General features: G+C 40.4%; 1 protein-coding gene across 1 annotated transcript in view; it reads left to right on the forward strand.

Annotated features, from left to right (window-relative positions):
* LANCL3 (LanC like family member 3) overlaps nucleotides 1-20,981 on the forward strand; it is a 109,065-nt gene that overhangs the window by 70,415 nt on the left and 17,669 nt on the right. Inside the window, exons 2-3 of the mRNA XM_004452783.4 lie at nucleotides 13,968-14,091; nucleotides 16,789-16,986. Coding sequence (XP_004452840.2) covers nucleotides 13,968-14,091; nucleotides 16,789-16,986 — 322 coding nt within the window. The remainder of the gene's footprint in view (nucleotides 1-13,967; nucleotides 14,092-16,788; nucleotides 16,987-20,981) is intronic.

The following is a 20,981-nucleotide window of genomic DNA, read 5'->3' on the forward strand; positions in this document are numbered from 1 at the left end:
TGGCATAGAAACGGCATTTGTGAAGTAGTTGGAGAGTTATACTGGGAGTGAAGAAATCTGCCTTGACCAATTACTTCTATGACAGCTTTTGAAATAGAATGTAAATCCTAGCCAAAGGACTTTAGGTGGTGGAGTGCAAAATTGAATATATTATGGCTTAGAATGTGGTGAGAAGCAATGAATTAAAATAAGAAATAAGCGTGCTTTTCATCCTCTGCATTTGAACACAGATCATAAATGGCTAATGGAAAATTTTCAGAGAATATGGATTTGTATAGTTGAAGGTAGTGGCAGATATTGTCTGTTGCCTACCAGATATCCATTTTCCACTGTGTCCTTTCTAGCAGAACCCCAGTCTTGTTTGGCATAACAATGTTCTTGGATAATTACTTGATTTTCCAATCTCTCTTTCTGTCAGAGTTGCCATGGCAAACAGTACTGGCTAATGGCATGTCATTGTAAGTGGGCTGGGGATTTCTGGGAATCCTTTTGCTTTTATAATGAAAGAGAGCAGATCTAGCTGGTGCCATCCTTCCCCATTTCTTCCTGCCCTGACTGTAAACATGGTGTCTGGAATTGCAGCAGCCATTTTGTGCCCATGGACCAACATGAGGGAAGGAGGAGAGAAAGGCAGAGATCCTGATTCTAATACCACAAGCCTCTTAACAATATCAGAAGTCAGCCACTTCCTGACTTCTTGTTATATGAGAAAAAATAATCTTTATTTGATTAAGCCACTGGAAATCAGATTTCCTGTTAATTGAAGTTATTATTCCTGATACAAATGTAGTAGGCCCTTCTGGGGGTATCTGCCTAGCTCAAAATGACCACATCTCTCTGAGAAATACTTCCCTGCTCCCCCTCTGGGTAGACCTTTGCAGCTGTGTTGAACTACTTGGCCCTGCCCCCTTCAGCTGGATTTAATGCAATTGGGGTAAATACACCTGACTGAGGCAGAGCCAGTCAGATTCATTCACACTGGAACTTGAAATTGGGTTTGACTGATTCTGGTTAATCCCACAGTGTGGTTAAAATTGAGGAATATGTGAGAACTTGGAAGCTATGTGTATGTTATGGCATGATAGGGTTTGACACCTTCAGCAACTGTGAAGTAAGGAAAACAGGCCTGTAGGAAATGAAAGAGAAATACGATGGCTGTGTTCACCGAGAGAGAACACTGCCTGGGGTCTGCTGGCTTTCTGGGTCCATGTATTAGTCCCTCGTGGGCCTGGCTGCCCTCAGATTCCAGGAGTTGCTCCAGCTTCCTTCCAGAGGGTGGCGCAGCCCTGTGTGGTTGACAAAGTTGTCCTCTGCACAGAAGCACCTGACCAAAAGTGTGAGAAAAGTGATACCCAGCCTCCCAAGTTTTTGTCTTCCATGGACTGCGTCAGTCTAGACATAATTAATGCCTCTATGTACTTCATCTGCCCAGAAGGGCACACCTTTTTTTTTTGTTTCATACAAAAGCATAGGAGAGCCCTTCTTCAGGAGAGCAAATAAAGTTGATATCTGTTACTTGTAACGAAAAGGACCTTGACATTCAGACAAAATGTATTAAAAACGAAGATTGTAAAGCCCTTGATATACTATTCCATAGATATGCTGTTCAATGTCCTGATTTTTTAAAAAATAGAAGTATAATTTATATATTGCAAAATGTACAGATCTTAAGTGTATAACACAATGATTTAATTGCGAATTCATATATCCCCTACCCAGATGAAGATGCAGGACATTTCCACCATCCAGAAAGTTCCTTGTATCCCAATCAGTCTATCCTCTGCCCATGACACACACAAATGGATATCCAGAGGTGACCTCTCTTCTGACATCTATCACTATAGATTGGTTTTGTCTGTTCTTGAACTTCATATATATTAAACCATACAATAAGTACTCTTTTTTTGCTTGACTTCTTTTGCTCAACATGTTCATGAGATCCATTCATGTTATAATGTGTATGAGTAATTCATTCTATTTTTATTACTGGGAAACATTTCCATTGTGTGAATAGACCACAATCTATTCATCCTTTCTCCTGTTGATGGACATTTAAGATGTTTCCAGGTTTTAACTATTATGAATAAGTCTGCTATTGACCTTCTTTATAGAAGTGGACCTAGGCACTTATCTTCCTTAAGCCCTGATGTTCTGTGGTAGAAGTAAAAATTATACATCTGTCACAGTGACTATATATAGTATATATATGTAGATAGGAAAAAATTAATTTTCTTAATCATATGTATGTTCCTAAATTCTTCATTTAGTTATTACTTCATAGTGTAATTAAGTACATATTTAATATACCTACCCCTTTACGTGTTACAGATGTTGCTAACCCTCAGTCTCATAGAGATGCATTATTTTGTTTATTTAAAAAATGATAAACTTGTTAATAGTATTCTGTGTTTCAACTAATGTAACAAATTTATAAAGTGGGTACCTGGCATTAAGCTTATTGATAAGAGTGTAGCTCATGACTAGGAATAAATACAGCAAGGCTATGTGGACCACGTAGGATTAGGCAGAGCTCTGTGTTCCAACCACCCGTACTATTTGCAATACTAAATAGTGCTGGATTTGCAATGCAAAGCCCTATAAAGCAGTGACTGTGTCTTAGCATCAAGAATGGAGCATTTAAAAATAATATTAGTGTCCAATCCTATTTGCATAATGTTTTTATTGGTCTGGAATGGAGCCTCTTTTTAAAACTGCCCATATAATTTTGGGCTATATTGGCTAGCCATTTCTTTGCTATGTCCATTCTTACAGTTTTGGTAATTGCACTCAATTGAATGTTGGAGCAGAGAATGGATTTCATCTACTGCTAAATTTTCCCCAGGCAACATGAGAGAGGCACACAATTCACTTAAGGTGGATGTATTTATATTGACAGACCCATTAAAATAATAAATTTCAGAGAGTGGTTGAATAAGACATATTTAGGGAAATATAAAATAGGGTGCATAATATGAAATTTTTTCAGACTATACCACTAGAATGTAATCTCCATGATGTCAGAGATTTTTCTCTTTTGTTTGCTGATGATCTCCTTTTGACCATGTAAATATTTACAGAATAAACCTTTATTCCAGAGAAGGACCTCAGTTACTGACTTACAGGTTATAAATCCTCCTTCGTTTCGTACTGGTTATATATCCTAGTTGCCTACCCCATCCTCCTTTTCTAAAGATCAGGAGCTGCCCCCAGTGCCTTCACTTGGAAGTAATCATTTGGAACTTGTTGAGGCTCAAATCTAAGGAAGAGCTTTGGGGGAACTTCTTGCCTTCAGCGGAGTGAAGATGTCAATTTACTTTACTTTTCTCTCCTCTTCAACCCTATAGCGCCAGCTTCTTCTGGGGGTCCCTCTTTTTTCCCTTTGCTTGGCAGGTAAAATGAAAAAATGAAATCAGTCACAGCAGCACATGTGTTCCTCAGGACTGCCTGGCCCCTAGTCAAGGAACGGTAGGTAGCAGCCCCCTTCTTCTTGTCTTCATGACTAGGTCACCCCAAATCTCCTCTGTCATTTATATAGAAAGTGAACCTATCTGTATCTTATAATCTAGCTTTCCCAATGATCCCTGGCTAAAACTGTTTCTTAAACAAAAAAAGGAAGAGGTGGCAACCAGAATGATTTTCATCATTTTCCCTTTTAGTACCTGAAAACATAATGTCAACCTAACAAAGCTGCTTTCAACACAATCACACATGGATTACTTCCAATACCTAAATGAATAAGAAGGGAGAAATAGAAAAGTGATATATATTTAAACATCATACAAATCATGAACCAGAAAGGACGTGGAAAGTTACTTCGGTCAGCTACCTCATTTTACAGATGAAGACAGTGAAGCCAGAGAGATTATATCACTTGCTCAGGGCCATGTAATGACAAACCTACAAATTCCCAATTTCCTAACCACAATTACCCACCTCCCCTCCCTACCACCTTAGCTTTCCATTTTTATTTGCAGAGAAGGTGCCGTTCGTGGCCAATCCAGCACTATACTCTCTTAGCTCAAAGTACACCTTTATTTATTAAAATATATTTTAAGGCATCAAAAACAAGATCTAAGAGATTTTAAATAATCTTTGCCACCTCTTCATGTATAACTTATTTTAGAAGGGCCTTCAGAGCATTCATCAAGCCCACCGGCTCATATAAAAGAACATGGCTTATAACCTGCATATACAAAGAACTCCTATATCTCGAAAATAAAAAGACAACCCATTTTAAAAAATGGGAAAAAGATTTAAACAGACACTTCTCCAAAGAAGAAATACAAATGGCTAAAAAACACATGAAAAAATGCTCCAAATCTCTAGCTATTAGGGAAATTCAAATCAAAACTACAATGAGATACCATCTTACTCCCATAAGATTGGCAGCTATCGGGAAACGGACTTGGCCCAGTGGTTAGGGTGTCCGTCTACCACATGGGAGGTCCAAGGTTCAAACCCCGGGGCTCCTTGACCCGTGTGGAGCTGGCCCATGCGCAGTGCTAATGCGCGCAAGGAGTGCCCTGCCACACAGGGGTGTCCCCCACGTAGGGGAGCCGCACGCGCAAGGAGTGTGCCCCATAAGGAGAGCCGCCCAGCGTGAAAGAAAGTGCAGCCTGCCCAGGAATGGCACCGCACACACTTCCCGTGCCGCTGACGACAACAGAAGCGGACAAAAGAAACAAGACGCACCAAATAGACACAGAGAACAGACAACCGGGGGGGGGGGGGGGATTAAATAAAAAAATAAAATCTTTAAAAAAAAAAAAGATTGGCAGCTTTGAAAAAAAAACAGAAGACTACAAATGCTGGAGAGGATGTGGAGGAATGGGAACACTCATCCACTGCTGGTGGGAATGCAGAAGGATCCAGCCATTCTGGAGGACAGTTTGGTGGTTTCTCAAAAAACTAGCTATGGATTTGCCATATGACCCAGCAATTCCACTGCTGGGTATATACCCAGTAGAACTGAAAACAAGGATACAAACTGATATATACACACCAATGCTCATAGCAGCATTGTTCACTATTGCCAAAAGTTGGAATCAACCCAAATGCCCATCAACAGATGAATGGATCAATAAAATGTGGTATATGCATACAATGGAATACTACTCGGCTTTAAGAACAAATACACTACAAACACACGTGATAACATGGATGAATCTTGAGAACCTTATGTTGAGTGATGCAACCCAGGCATTGAAGGACAAATACTACATGAACTCAATGATATGAAATAAGTAAACCAAGTTGTCTCAGAGAGCTAGAGACTGGATGATAGGCTTAATGGAAATTGGGGGGTAGAGGAAGGATGTAAGCTGACACCTACATGGGAGAAATCTATGATAAGCTGGAGGTAAGTATTTGTACAAGGAAGGGATAAAATGGGGGCATAAGGTTACCCTTGGGTGGGGCTTTGTATGCTTGAGGGGGGCTAGGGATGGGAGGAAGGGTAATAGTGGCCAAGAAATTGGGGGGGAGTGGGGGAACATACGATCATAAGAGATTGTCAGGTATTTGGTTGAGAGTATAATGCGGAGAAAACTTTTTCAAAATATAATAAGGAAGGTTACCTGTTTAAGACACGTAAAGGGAATAATCTGATGCAGGACAGGCTTCTTGGGAGTGTGTGAATGCTCATTTTGCCATAGTGGATTATATCATTGGACAGAGACCCATATAATGAGAGTGAAGGTATACCCACATCCTGGGGAGGACTGATGTTCTCAAATAGAGGGAATTGTATCTCTCGAGAGAAATGGTGGCTCCCAGTGCATTAGGGCAGTTGAGCATGCCAAGCCCTCAGCACTGTTGCAAGTATCTCTGAACATGGCCCTTCAAGCAGTGAAGATTGACTGTCACTGTCGGCCCTGAGGTGAGGAAGAAAGAGGTATTGATTAGATGGAATCAATGTAACTGTGTGGGCAATAGAAGTGTTCACAAGATTATGCAAGGATGAATATAAGACATGTTAAATTACACCAAAAATGTTTAGGGGCTGATAGGCTAAAATGTAAATCATCATGTAAAACATAAGATACCTAAAACTTTAGAAAATTGTATAGTCTAGAATATAAACCACTATGTAAACCCAAATGTTACCTTTTTTGAAAGCTATTGTCTCAATATCTGTACATCAGTTTCAGTAAATATAGTATGAACATGTAAAATAAATAAATAAATAAATAAAAGAACATGGCAAAGGAAACCCTTTCAGCCTGTTGTGTTTAAAGTGTGAAAGACTTATTGAGCCTTAAAATGTCACAAATTATTCAGATAGTGTTCTTCTAGGACCATTTTCGTGACTAGCTGTGCAAGGCTCCAGGGTAGATAGTACATAATAAAGTCACTTAAGTTGAGAGGACAGAAGTTCCTGGAAAAGAAGACAATTGCTTCACAGCACTTGCTGGCAAGGTTCCCATGAGCCTCCTCTCTGCCTTTCCAAAGTTACCTTGAGGAGTTGGGGATCCTCCGTCATGGTGGCAGATTAGAGAGAGTCCATTGTCACTGACCTGGAGCAGGATACGTGGATGGTGTAGGAAGGTCACTCAGGACAATAGTAGCAAAGGTAACAGTCTCCTTTCCAGGCTTTGTCCCCGAGCTCTAGGATAGCACTTAACAAGAAAAATCAATCACAGCCTGTGACTGCAGCCAGAACCGGAAACTGTATTTGAATTTGCCCACTCAAGCAGTCAGTTCCACTTTAAAAAGCTCCTTAGCTAGAGATTTCTGTGGAAAAAAAGGCATGGGGAGGGGCAACAGAATTGCTTTACAAACAAATGAATGCTAGTAATGTGGTTATATTAGCACTTTATGGATACCCAGTCAATGGGAGCTTGGTGGTAAGTAACCCAATTTACGTAGACTTAAAAATAGAGTCTATTTTTCCCTCATAACAGAATCTGAAGATAGGTTATTCTGGGTGTGGTACAGATTCTCAATGATGTCCACAAAGATAAGGACCTTTCTATCTTTCTCCTCCATCATTATTTGAATGTTGGCCTTTCAACCACATGCTCATAACCTCAGGATTCAAGATGGCTGCTACAGCTACAGGCTTCATATCTATATTCAAGTCTGCATTCAAGACAGCAAACAAAGGCAAAGGATGCAACAGCCACCTCTGCCCATTTTGTTTCCTTTCAAGGAAACAAAAAGCTTTCCAAGAAACTCCTCCTGTCCCCAGCTGATTTCCCCATTTATCATTAAGAGTTCACATGGCCAACCCTAGCTGCTGGGAAGGCTGAGAACTGAGTATCTGGTAAGGTGCATTAGGATCGTCATGACTGGCTGATACTAATCACAGACTTATCACCTAGGGCTATATACAATTGTCAACCTAATAAAATTGGAGTCCTTTTACAAGAAACAAAGGGAGTGTGGATGTTGAGTAAGGAACTAATATCCTAAGCTATGAATATGTAATCAGAACTGTCCTTTCCAAATAAGAAAATCATTTACTGTGTACCTAGCTATAAGCAATGGTAGGGTTGTATCACACTCATCTCTATATTTCTATATTCTCCAACACCGTGCCATGTACCCAGCAGACGCTTAAAAAATGCCTGTTGAAACATGGTTTGAGAATACTGCAATGACATGCTCATTCAACAGTGGCTTAGAGGAGGGCCTGATGTGAAATGGTCACCTATGCATCCAGCTTTAATAACATGTATTAATTCACTTTGGGGCATCAGGAGACCAAAGACTATTGATATTAAGGTAACCAAGACCGAGTGCTTATAAAGGACTTCCTTATTCTTATAGCTTTCTATTAGGGAGAAAGCACATATGAGAATAAGTATCGAGATAAAATAAAATATCAAGAAGAGAGGACAAGTGAAACATGTGCTAAAATTTCATTGCAAAGGGACTTTTTTTGCTTATCCTATAAGAAATGAAAAACTTGAAATACACCATCACATCCACATCCAAGAATTATAACCCAAATATGTATATATAGATTTATAAGTATTTGAATTTGTAAAACTCAACACTTTAATACATTAAAGTATTGAATCAAAAAATAAAATATTATAGCTGAAAGGCACTTTAAAGACCACCTCATCCAAACTCCTTGTTTTTACGGAGGAGAAGACAAAGGTGTAGAGAGGTTACTTTGATTTGTCTAGTCATATCCCTAGTTACTGACAGAGCCTTATCTAGAAACCAGATACATTCGAGAAGGATTTTGAAAGAATAAAGGAATGTGATTTTCAGGAGGGAGAGTGAGATAGTGAACACTGCAATTGTGGCAATGAGAAAGGAAAAGTAAATACACAGACATGAAGGACCATACATGTAGTTTATGAATTACAAGTTACAACTTAGGGATGCAGGCTGGCATAAGCTGGTACTTGGGTGGAGAGTTGGGTGGGGGGAGATGGGCAACAGCAGGATTATTTTATGAGGGCCATCTTGAGTACGGACCTCCAAGACGTATGGTGCTGAATGGTGGGGGTGGAGCCACTACTGAGCTTCAGATGTCCCTTTCAACAATAGCTTACATGCATTGACCATGTGTTTTATGCAAGTGACTGTGCTAAGTGACTTACATGCAATCCTCACAGCAACCCAGTGAGTTTGGTCTTATTATTGCTACTTTTTACAAATGAGAAAACTAGGGCTTCCAAAGGATAAGTGACTTGCCCAAATTCACACTGGTGTAAAGTAGTGGAGCTAAGTTTGGAACGTGGGTCAATCTGACCCAAAAGCCCATGGTTTTATTACTCTACTATACCTCCTTTTTATGTTCAGGAGCCAGAGTCCTCTCAGGCCTTAGAGAACTGTAGAGTTTGGAGCCCAAAAGGATCTTAGAGCTCACGTCATACAGTGCTACTCAATGAGAGATCCACGGACAAGCAACATCACCATCACCTAAGCGCTTGTTCCAAATGCAAAATCACGGGCCCCACTCAACAGCTACTGAATCTCTGAGGGTGAGGCCCAGGAAGCTGTGTTTTTATAAGCTTGATAGGTGATTTTTAGGCACATTAAAACATAAGAAGCATTGACCTGATGGACAGGTTCTAGTCCAACCGCTTTATGTTAAAGATGAGACACTGTTTGTTAACTTACAGAAACTGAGGTCTGCTTATGGTAGCAAGGTTGAGTTTCAACACTAAATCTCTTGATTCTTAGTCCTGTGTACCATCTGCTGTGTTCTGTGGCTCTCCATTACCCTCCCAAAAATCTGCACTAGTGCCTGTGTTGGAAACTACTGCATGGGGGTCTGTAGACAGCTGGCTTGACCCAGCATGTCTATTCATGTGCATATTGGGTTTCTCCATTCCTCACTCAACTCTGCTTGTTTTCCCTTTGGCTTTTTTCTCCTCCTCCTCCTCCTCCCCTTCCTCTTCATCTTCTTCCTCCTGCTCCTCCTCCTCTTCCTCTTCTTTCTTTTTCATCCTTTGCTTTTGAAAACTATTTTTGCATTCATACAGTATTTCATAGCAGTAATTCTCAATTTTGGCTGCACTTTAGAAACATCTTGGGGGGCGGATTATGTTTTAGTTTTTAGCTGCTAAAACAAATATCCTACAATGTGTTGGCTTAAAGAAGTGATTTATTGGCTCATGGTTTCAGCGGCTAGAAGGCTTGCTTCCTCCCAGGTATCTTTTGGCTAGTCTGCAATCTTTGGGGTTCCTTGGCTTTTCCATCACACAGTAATGCACATGGCAGCATCTTATCCTTTCTCCTCCGGGTTCCATTGACTTCCAGTTTCTGGCTGCTTCCTGAGGATTCTCCTGTGTCCAATTTCCTTTACTTATAAGGACTTCAGGCATATTGGATTAAGGTCCACCCTCATTCAGTTTGAGCCCACCTTAACTAGTAACATCGCCACAAGTCCTATTTACAAGTGGGTTCACACACAAAGGACCAGGGCCTGGTACATGAACATGCCTTTTGTGGGGCACATGATTTAATCCCCAACAGAAGCTTAAAAAAACACTGATGCCTAGGTCCCATGCCCAGAGTCAGATGTAATTGGTTTGGGGTGTTGTCAAGGCATCAGGATTTTTAAAAGCTCCCCAGGTGATTACAGTGTGCATCCAAAAGTTGGAAACTGCTATTTTTTAAGTCTCACCATCACTTGAGAAGATAGGTGAGGAAAGTGCTGTGATTCCCATTTTGTAGATAAGGAAACTCAGGCTCTGAGATATTGTCTTATAGGAAAACAGAATGAAATCATCTAGTGATGCTTGGTGCAGAGAGAGGGTACTTGTAATAAATCTTTAAAGCCCAACAGTCAGTCTGAAAGGATGGGGCAAAACTTGTTTCTTCTTTTCTGGTTTTCAGTGTTTTCTTGTTTCTTGATATGAGAAGGGAAAAAGAAACAATTGAGAAATGGTATTTGGGACCAAATGCTTAGAACTGAAATTCCCTGCTGAAGCCTTTTAGTGATTTGAGGATAATAATCATTTAGCGTAATCTACCTCCCATTCCTTAGAGACAGACATAATAATGGTCAGGGAGTATCAGGAAAACCAGACAGAAGGGTCTTTAATATTCTACGGCAGCACACATGCTCCATTTGGAGACTAATTGAGAAAATATTCACTAAGAGAGCTCCCCCCTGGGGTTTATAACTGTGGACACATTTTTCCTACATGTAACGTATTGGAAAAGAATTTCCCTTTGTTGCTGCTTCTCTTTTCTGAATATTTAAATCATGGTGTCTGTGTTCTTGCCCAGTGCCCCCTCCTGCTTCCTTGAAAGTCTTTGGGAACGTCCTATAGTTTCTTCAGCCTAATTTCTCATCCTCCCAAGAGAAACCCTTTGCTGCAACCATCTCTGTTCCCAAAATCCCTTATTACTCCCAAGTGCAGTCTGTGCATCAGCACCATCAGCACCACATGGGAGCTTGTTAGAACTATCCAATCCCAGCCCCACCCAGACCTACTGAATCAGAATCTGCATTTTAACAAGATCCCCAGGTAATTCATGTGCACATTGTAGTTTGAGAAACATTGTCCTAATACACAGGGCTTTTCCCATCGTCCCATTGCTTAAAATAGCCTTTCTCCCCCCTACTTTGATTTCACTACTTCCTACATGTCCTTCAAAGCTCAGCTCCTATCAGACATCCCTTGTGAAGCTGCCAATATATTCTCCCTTCACCTTGCTCCTGTAGGTCACTACTTTTAGAATTTAAGCAAATGATGAGTGTTTCACTATTTAAATGGTTTGCACATTTACTTAGTTTCATTCTTAACATTCCATGTGCCCCCAAAGTGCCTAGTACAGGTTTGCACATAAGACTCAAGAAGCATGAACTGACTGAATTGTTCAGTTTAGCAAGATCTTTTTCCTGCTTGAAAATTTCCCCTTCGACCTCCTTTGTTTCTTTAAACTCCCCCTTCACCTTCTCTGCTCCCAATGCCCTGCCTTAAAGCAGTGATTATCAACATCTTAAGTCATCTCCACCTGCTTCAGAGATTTCCTGAAAAGCTCTGCTTTCCCCTGTAAACTAGTGGTTTCCAGTTGAACCACAACCGTAAAGAGAAACCAAAAGTAAAAATCTAACCAATTGTGAAAGTTGACTTATACTGAAAAATTTTCCTAAGTTATTTATTTGAAATAATTTGGACTGGGTCTATTTTTTTAAATACATTTACTTTGGGGCAGAGAATGCCTTTTTCCTCCACCCTGGTGCCCACAGGAAACCCATTCGAGACGTGCCATGCTGTCATATTTCTTTAACTAATCCCAGTCCCTGAGGGAGGAGACATCTTTGAGGTTGCCATCTCCCCAAGTTCCAGTCAGGAGGTGGGGAGCACGCATCTTATCTACGGTTGATCCCAAATCTGTCCAGAGATCTATAATGTCTCTCTTAAGACTTAGCACAGAGGGTTGTGAGGAGGGGAACAGGAACTCCACACCAACTTTTGACTTCCTGGTTTCTTTTCCAGATCAACTCTTTCCCACCTTGAACACCTTTTATCTCAGTTAAATTAGCAAAACTTTGTTTAAATCAAACCACCACATTTTATTTTAGGGATAACTTATTTTATTTCAACATAAAAAAAAAGTTTATTTAAAGAACCTAATCCATCCAAAGTACCAGCATATGCATAGGCCTTGGGTGCTACAGATACATAAACACGAATTTGGGTATGTTTTGTAAAGGCTGAATGGGCAGGGAACATCCCCCTCTGCCACCCCACTTGCTTCCCACTTCCCCCCCCCAACCCCAGAAATGCCTCTTCCTCATTTCTCAGGGGTCTCAGAGTATTTCAAATGTGCCAGTGTGAGCAAAGGCATTTGTTTGCCCTGCCATCTTGGAGTTGGTGCGTATACTCATGCATGTGTTCCTGTATGCTAGGAGGGAGAGTGAAGGGATGTTCCAGAAAGATGACAAACCAAAGAAGAACAAGCCCCTTTATCCCTGCATCTCACCTCCTGTCTTCTTTCTGCTGTTTGTTGGGGAGGGGAGAACACTCACTTCCTCAGTGTTTCGTCCCTGCTCTCACACTTTTAATGAGCACTGTTTTCCGTTTTTATATGCTGATCAATAAACCTAAGGGTAGGTCTTGCCTGTTCCCATAGATAACAAAGTGCATGCAAACTGGTCTCTATCCAGCCAAACGAGTCCCAGTTTCTCTTTGTTTTTCACAGTGTTTCTGAGAGATAAGAGGAAACCACCCAGACAGGATGCATGACCAGGGGACGTTTTGAAATATTATTTTATAAACTCATTCCCCCTTCTAAGTTGTGGCTTAGGTATGGAAAGAAAGGGGGACGGAACTACATGTAACAAAGTTGATATTCTCCCCCCTGGGTTAAAAACAGATAGGCAATTAGAACGTTTGACTCATAATAGGTACCCAATGTATGTTTGTTGAATGGCATTTAATGGCTAATGCCCCCCCCCATGACAAGTTCATTTGATGTATTTTTTGTAATATGTGTATATATTCAGTAATTTTTCTTGGATATTGCACACATGAATTCAAAATTTATTTCATTTCTGTACTGGCAAAGAGAACGGTAATGTTTGGCATGCCATTTAATCTGGCACTTATTTAGCTACCAAGCACCCTCTCAGGTTCTGTGCTAGGCACCAAGGATACCAAAAAGATGCAGTGTTACAGTCATTGCCCTCAAAGAACTGACTGAGCAGTCAAGGGACAGACAGAGTGCACCGGGTGGTGGGTGTTAACCAGAAAAATGGTCATGGTGATAAGGAGAATGTGCCAGAAGTACCATCGGGTCTGCCCTGAGGAAGGGCAGGAGGCAGAACACGTTGCAAACCTGAGCAGAATCTTAATAAATTCAAAGATGCTTTGTGGACTTGAGACCATATGAATTTGTATAGTCCAAAAACTGATGGAGGACAGAGTGAATAAAACTGGAAGACTGCAAATGATTGCATTTTAGCCATTATCTATTCAGAGCCATTTTGATGTTAGATGTTATGTTACCTTGGTCCTATTGGACTTTTGTTTCATTCAGGGAATGCAAAACGCTAGAGTGAGTCTTTTGTGCAGCCGCTTATCATAAGAATTGTGGTTTTATAGGCACAGTCTAAATGGCTCAAATGGAAGGACCATTGTCTGGGCCAGACCTGCAACTGTATACCATGAATAATAGCTTTGTTAAGCATGATTGGTTAGGAATGCCATTTGTTCTTTTCTGAGCAATTTCTTGGTCCTGTGACAAGGATTAATGAGAAAACAGCCATAAGATAGTCTTCACATATTATAATGGCTTATAGCAGTAATGGTGTATGTGTTCCACAAAAGAGCAAATTTTCTGAAGACTGTAGATAAGCTTCACAACAAAAGGAGAATCAGTAGCAAAATATATATATGTAGTAGGCTAAGCTTATTTACAGAGTTTATTGTCACATAGGAAAAGGATTCTGGAGGTACGTTGACTTTTTAAGCAAGCAAGCCCAGTGTCTGAGGTTAAAAAAAACCAAAATCCTGCTTTGACTTTTGCTTCTTGATTTCCTTACTCAGGTGCTGACCCCAGGACAGATCAAATCAATTTGCCGGGCGATTCTGGACTCTGGGAAGCAGTATGCCATAAAAAAGAGGAAACCATTTCCCCTGATGTACTCTTATTATGGAACCGAGTACTTGGGTGAGTGAAGGTCTTGACAAAGAATTGTAGGATGAAGGGAGTCTCTAATATTAATGTTGAATACAGATTGATGTGGATTATCACACTTCTTTTAACTAGAAATTCTTGTAAATGTCCTTTAAAATAAATACTGATGATGCAAATCACAATTTACTGTTTCCATAGTCTACCTGACAGAAATGTAGCCATTTTTTAAAAAGATTTATTTATTTCTCCCCTCTCCATTGTTTGTGCTCAGTGTCTGCTCTCTATGTCTGTTCATTGTGTGCTCTCTGTGTCTTCTCATTTTCTTTTTAGGAGAAATCACACCTGGGACCCATGTGAGAGGGAGGCACCTAATCACTGGAGCCATATCTGCCTCCTGCTTGCTGTGTCTCTCATTGTGTCTCCTTGTTGGGTCATCTCACTGCATCATCTTGCCGCGCCAGCCTGTCATGTCAGTTCTCTGTCTTGCTCATCTTCTTTAGGAGGTACTGGGAACCAAACCCGGGGCCTCCTATGTGGTAGGCAGGCGTCCAACTGCTTGAGCCTCATCTGCTTCCCAAAATGCAGCCATTTAAAAAATAGTTTTTGCTAACAGCTAAAATCCTTTTTCTAGATTGTGAGTTCATTGGCCTAATTTTGCTGAAGGATTGTGAACAATTCTCACAGTCATGGCAAGTAGTGCCTCTGCACAGGGAGACAATTCAGCCACTAACATTTTTGAAGTATATGATATTAAAGGATTAATAACAAACTACTGAATTACAATGGCTGAGTTTTAGATATGAGTCACGTAAAGTGTAAATTAGTTACTCCTTTTTTGAATCCTTCATTTACTTCCCATCACTCCTGAGCAAGGCTTACAAGGCCTTTTTTTTTTTTAAGATTTATTTCTCTCCCCCCCCCCCCCAGTTGTCTGCTCTCTGTGTCCATTCGCTGTGTGTTCTTCTGTGACTGCTTCTATCTTTATCAGTGGCACCGGGAATCTGTGTTTCTTTTTTTTGCATCATCTTGTTGTGTCAGTTCTCCGTGTGTGCGGCGCCATTCCTGGGCAGGCTGCACTTTCTTTCGCACTGGGCAGCTCTCCTTACGGGGCACACTCCTTTCGCGTGGGGCTCCCTTACGGGTGGGACACCTCTGCGTGGCAGGGCACTCCTTGTGCACATCAGCACTGCGCATGGGCCAGCTCCACATGGGTCAAGGAGGCCCAGGGTTTGAATCGCGGACCTTCAATGTGGTAGGCAGACGCCCTATCCATTGGGCCAAGTCCGCTTCCCACAAGGCCTTTTGTAATCTGACACCTGCCTCCTCCAGACAAAAGCTTCATCTCTCCCTTCCCTGTTACCATCCAGCAGAGTGTCCTACAAGTGAACTGTTCTCATATCTAAGTACCTTTGTGCATGTTCCTTCTGCATTTCTCCTGCCCTCTTCATGTATCCATAAGGGTTATACCTAGACTTTAAGGCTCTGCTCAAACGTCATCAGCTCTATTGGGAAACTTTCTTTGCTTTTGGAAAGAGGATTTGTTGAACACTTTTATTCCTGTGAAGCAAAATTATGTAGCATCATGTCATGCTCCTCACCCATCTATTGGAGCCCTTATCACATCACAGTGTAATTAGTGGCCTACCTGTCTAATTATCTTAGCAGACTTTGTAGGATTGAGACTTTGTCTCATTTCTCTTTGCAACCCCTGGATCTTTATCACAGAACCCACACAGAATGGCTTCTGGGAAACACACTGGAAAATACTCCTAAAGTCCTTAAACATAATATGTTCCAGATATTATAAACATTCATTCACTCAACAGATAAATATTAAGCACCTACCATGTGCCAAATACTGTTCTAGGTGCTGAAGATAGTGCCTTGAACAAAACAGTCTGTATTTTCATTTTAAAAATTATTGATATGTTCATTACAAAAGTTTTTTTTAAAGTCTCTTTAAGGATGGTTTGGTCAGCAAACATTTTTCTATAAAACACTGGATAATAAATATTTTGGGCTTTGCAGAACATATGGTTTCTGTTGCAAATACTTAACTCTATCATTACAGTACAAAAGCAGCCACAGATGATATATAAATAACTGAGCATGGCTGTGTTCCCATAAAACTTTATTTACAAAAAGAGACCTTGGAGTGAATTTGGGTTGCATGCCAGAGTTTGCCAACCCCTGCTCTAAAGTGTGTTTCCCAGAAGCCATTCTTAGGCAACCAATTATTATATTACTATATGTGCTTTTTTTTTTTAAAAGATTTATTTATTTATTTAATTCCCCCCCCTCCCCCGGTTGTCTGTTCTCTTTGTCTATTTGCTGCGTCTTGTTTCTTTGTCCGCTTCTGTTGTAGTCAGCTGCATGGGAAGTGTGTGCGGCACCATTCCTGGGCAGGCTGCACTTTCTTTCGTGCTGGGCGGCTCTCCTCACGGGGCTCACTCCTTGCGCGTGGGGCTCCCCTACGCGGGGGACACCCCTGCGTGGGCCAACACTCCTTGCGCGCCTCAGCACTGCGCATGGGCCAGCTCCACACGGGTCAAGGAGGCCTGGGGTTTGAACCGGGGACCTCCCATGTGGTAGACGGACGCCCTAACCACTGGGCCAAGTGCTTTTGAGTAATATTGCTATTAATTTTTTATCCCATAATTTTCTTTTCATTGAGTCAACTGGCCCTGCTCTCAATTGCGTGAATTAATTATGCTTTATGTGTCTATCCAGGGGCAGCTCATGGCCTGTCATCCATTCTCCAGATGCTTCTGTCTTACCACGAGCACCTCAAGCCCTCAGATCAGGAGCTGGTATGGCAGAGTGTGGACTTCCTTATGGAACAGGAACAGAACTGCAACTGGCCGCCTGAGCTCGGCGAGACCATTGAGAGAGAGAACGAGCTGGTCCACTGGTGCCACGGCGCCCCAGGTCTCACACTCATGTTGATCTGATAAAACACTGTCTTTCATCTAGCTTAGCCAAAGGGAGATTCCTTTTCTGAGATGTGAAATTACTTCTCATTTTCCATCATTACCACGTGTCTTAGTTTCTTAGGGCTGCCGTAACGAAGAACACAAATCAGCTTAAAATAACAGAAATGTATTGTCTCAGAATTCTGGAGATCTGAAGTCAGAAATCAAGGTGTGGGCAGGGCCATGCCCCCTCTCAAACCTGTAGGGGAAAATGCCTCCTTGCCTCTTCCTAGGTCTTGGTATTTGCTAGCAATCCTTGGTACTTCTTGGCTTGGTGCTACAGCACTTCAGTCTCTGCCTCCATTGACACAATCTGTTCTCCCATGTGTCTCTGACTCTTCTTCTCATAAGGACACCAGTCATATCAACCATCCAGTGTCGTCTCATCTTAACTAATCACGTCTTTGAACATCACATTCATGGGACTGGTGTTAGGACTTGAATACTTTTTTTTTATGCTAACATACAGATGACATAAAATTTCCAATGTCAACCACCTTCAAAAATACAATTCAGGGGTGTTGATGTCATTCACAATGTTCTGCTACCATCACCACCATCCATTACGAAAACTTTTCCATCACCTCAAACAGAAAGTCTGTGCCAATTAAGCATTAACTCCCCATTGCCCATCCCCGCCCCTGTCCCTGGTGATCTGTATTCAAATTTCTGACTCCATGAATTTTCATATTCTAATTATTTCATATAAGTGAGAACATATGAAATTTGTCCTTTTGTGTCTGGTTTCTTTCATTCAACATGTCTCCAAAGTTTATACATGTTGTTGCTAAAAATATCTTTTTCGGGGAATGCAATTCAACCCATAACACTATGTAGGATAAAAAAGTCTGAATGAACTTTTTCAAAGCCAGAAAATCTTGTACTGCCTACGCCCTTCAGAAGCAATTCTATATTTTTAAATATATGATCTACATCTATTTGTATATAAAAGTCAACTGGCACTGTCCAAAAGAAACATAGTATGAGCCACATATTTAATTTAAAACATTCTAGTAGCCCCATTAAGAAAAGTAAAAAGAAGCAGTTATGTTATATACATAATACATTATAATATATACCCCAACATATCCAAAATATTGTCATTTCAACATATAACCAATTTAAAAATTATTGTGATATTTCACATTCTTTTTTTCACACAGAGTCTTTGAAATCCAGTGTATATTAGTACTTACATCCCATCTCAATTCAGACTAGCCAAACATTGTAAGTGTTCAATAGCTACATTGGACAGTGTAGATCTGAAGCCTGGAAACTCAATATGTGGTCCCTGTTCTAGCATGGGAAACCTGTCAGCTAGTTAGAAAACCAGACTCTCAAACCTTACCCTAGACCCATTGTAACAAGATCTCCTGGTGATTTGTAAGCACATTAAAGTTTGAGATGTACTGTTCCATAATTCTTCAAATCTGGATTTCTATTAGAACCTAAAAAAAGTTGAACAAAATAGAAGCCATCTCCAGTGAACTCTGGAATTGAGCCTAGAAACTTGTCGGGCCCCATTTTTCCCTTCTTTTAACCCCATTACATTGCTAATTAGACCTGCTGAGCAGGGGCTATTTGAAAGAAGTTAAATTCAAATAAATCAACCAGCTTTGATTAATTGGTATGGGAAGAGATTTGAAAGACCACATAACACAAAATTGTTGGAATACGAGTGGATTTAATTTTCAAAGCTATGCTTCAATGCCTTGAGTGCAGCTTTAAATTATATATGACTCCTCTTAAGTTTATTACCTGATTTTTATTACCTCTTTTTCCCCTTATCTAATTAATGTGCTTCAATCCAATGATAATTTCATTTGTTCCTCAGTAAAGTTTGAGTGGATGGAGAATATAAGGCTTAGTGTATTGGTCATATTTCCTCTACCTGCCACGTTTACCTAGGGAAGAGCTTTCAAAGGCACCTGTGTGTGCTTGTATCAGTTCCAGGTCACTGTGCATTATGTCCAGGCTAAATCCTGCCAGTTATAATTTGAGCCCATTTATTTCTTCTTGCTTTGACCTTTGTGGAGAAAAACAGCACTTATTTACCATTCTGGAAATAATATCTCTTCATGTTATGCTCAACACTCTTATTCCCTTTAATCATTGTCAATCATGGTCTCTGGATATTCTCCAAGCACCCCAGGAACCTTGAATTTTGGAGATATCCCAAACTAAATATGCACTATTTTAAAAGGACGCAATGTGCTTGTAAAAGCCTTGAAGAGTGGGAAGATAATCAACTAAAATGAATGGCTGGGTCAGTTAACTGATGTGGCTGTCTTGAAGGGCAGTTATTCCATTCTTTTTTGTATGCCTAATACCAGCTGTCTTTGTACATCATGTACCATAAAAGTACAGCACAGGGTTTGTCACTTTGGGGACTTTATCTTCCTTTATCATTCACGTTCACTATCTTCATGAGATTAAACATAGGTTCCAAAGCAAAATCATTTGATACATGTATTCATTGGACTGCCAAAAATAAACCAATTCATAAATGAATAAAGAACTAAATGAGGCCCATCGTTTCTTCTAAATCCCATACCCACCCCAAGGGTATTGGTCTTCCTTATGATAGATGTGCTAAAATCAGCATCAAAAGTGATAATGGGTGTAGCTTAGTGGTTGAGATCCTGCTTCACATGTACGAGGTCCCAGGTTCAGTTCCTGGTACCTCCTAAAAAAATGATTATAACAGCAGGTAAAAGACCATCAGGATCTCTCCGAATCTGACAATAGTAAACTCTCTGCAAAAATTCTAAAATAGGAGATGACCTAGAAAAATAATTTTCATTAGTTTGAGGAAAGTATTTTTCAAGAGTAGATTCATGAACTGTGCAGATGGTTTGGGGCAGAAGATCAATTCTCTGATTAAAAACCTGCTACAGATAATCCACAGGACAGAACTTCATTAATGATACCTTAGCACCAGCCATAATTGTTTCCTATTGACTTTCCTTCAACCCACCTGTGCTGGTGACAGCACTTCATTGATGAAATGTAGAAATAGTTCTGGGATCTCATAATGCTGGGTTCTAATTGTAGCTCCAACACTAGCTAGTTATGTGACCTTGAGAAAACCACTTTGTTTCTTATGTGCCTTTGTCTCTTCATCTATGAAATGAACATGTTGAGATGGGTGGTGGAACTCAATCTTTTTATCACTACAGACTCTTTTTATACATGTCATAATGGATATGTCCTGAAAGCTTTGCCAACAACCATGCTTATAAATACCTAGTGTGGCATATAGCTTCTCTCATTAAATGTAATAAAGTATATAAGGTAGATTCACATGACCCACTCATAGCCTCAATGATTCTGAAATATAGGGCTAAAGTCCTTTGCAAAACTGGTAAAACAAATGCTGTAACTCAAAATCTAGACTGTGTTATCTTACATCTTTACTGTGGTAACACCAGCAGTGCATTTCCTTTACTCTGCAAGAAGCATAGGTGTGTGTGTGTTTTAATCCTTTCACAAGGACTCTTGTGTAGGTGCCTTTGAATAGAGAAATGCAAGGGCTTGTGGAGTGTGGGTGTCAATGGTCGCTTAGTGTTGTAGTACATTGTACAACTCGTGCCTCAGTGAAATTATGGATCCCAGAATGGATCTGTGTGGTAGTTCTCCAGTATGTTTAAACCACAGGTTCTAAGTCTGGCTACCACAAGGCTCTACTAGATCCCATGTTTGGAAAGATTTAGTCTCTCAAACCATATTTATTAAGTAATAATTCATTTCCCCAGTTATATTTGGCAGAAATACATTATTGCTGAATTTCTTATCAGTGCGCAAAAATCATTGTTCCCATGACAAAATGATATGGTTCCCATAGAACAGAAAGAAACCCAACATTCTTTCCTTTTAGATTAAGCAGTCTAATTGTGAATTTCATTAGTTCAAGTTAGGAGCCAATAGGTCAGGAAGTTTTTCAAGGTCTTT

The sequence above is a fragment of the Dasypus novemcinctus genome, chromosome X (genome assembly GCF_030445035.2).
Source record: "Dasypus novemcinctus isolate mDasNov1 chromosome X, mDasNov1.1.hap2, whole genome shotgun sequence".
Classification (NCBI taxonomy): domain Eukaryota; kingdom Metazoa; phylum Chordata; class Mammalia; order Cingulata; family Dasypodidae; genus Dasypus; species Dasypus novemcinctus.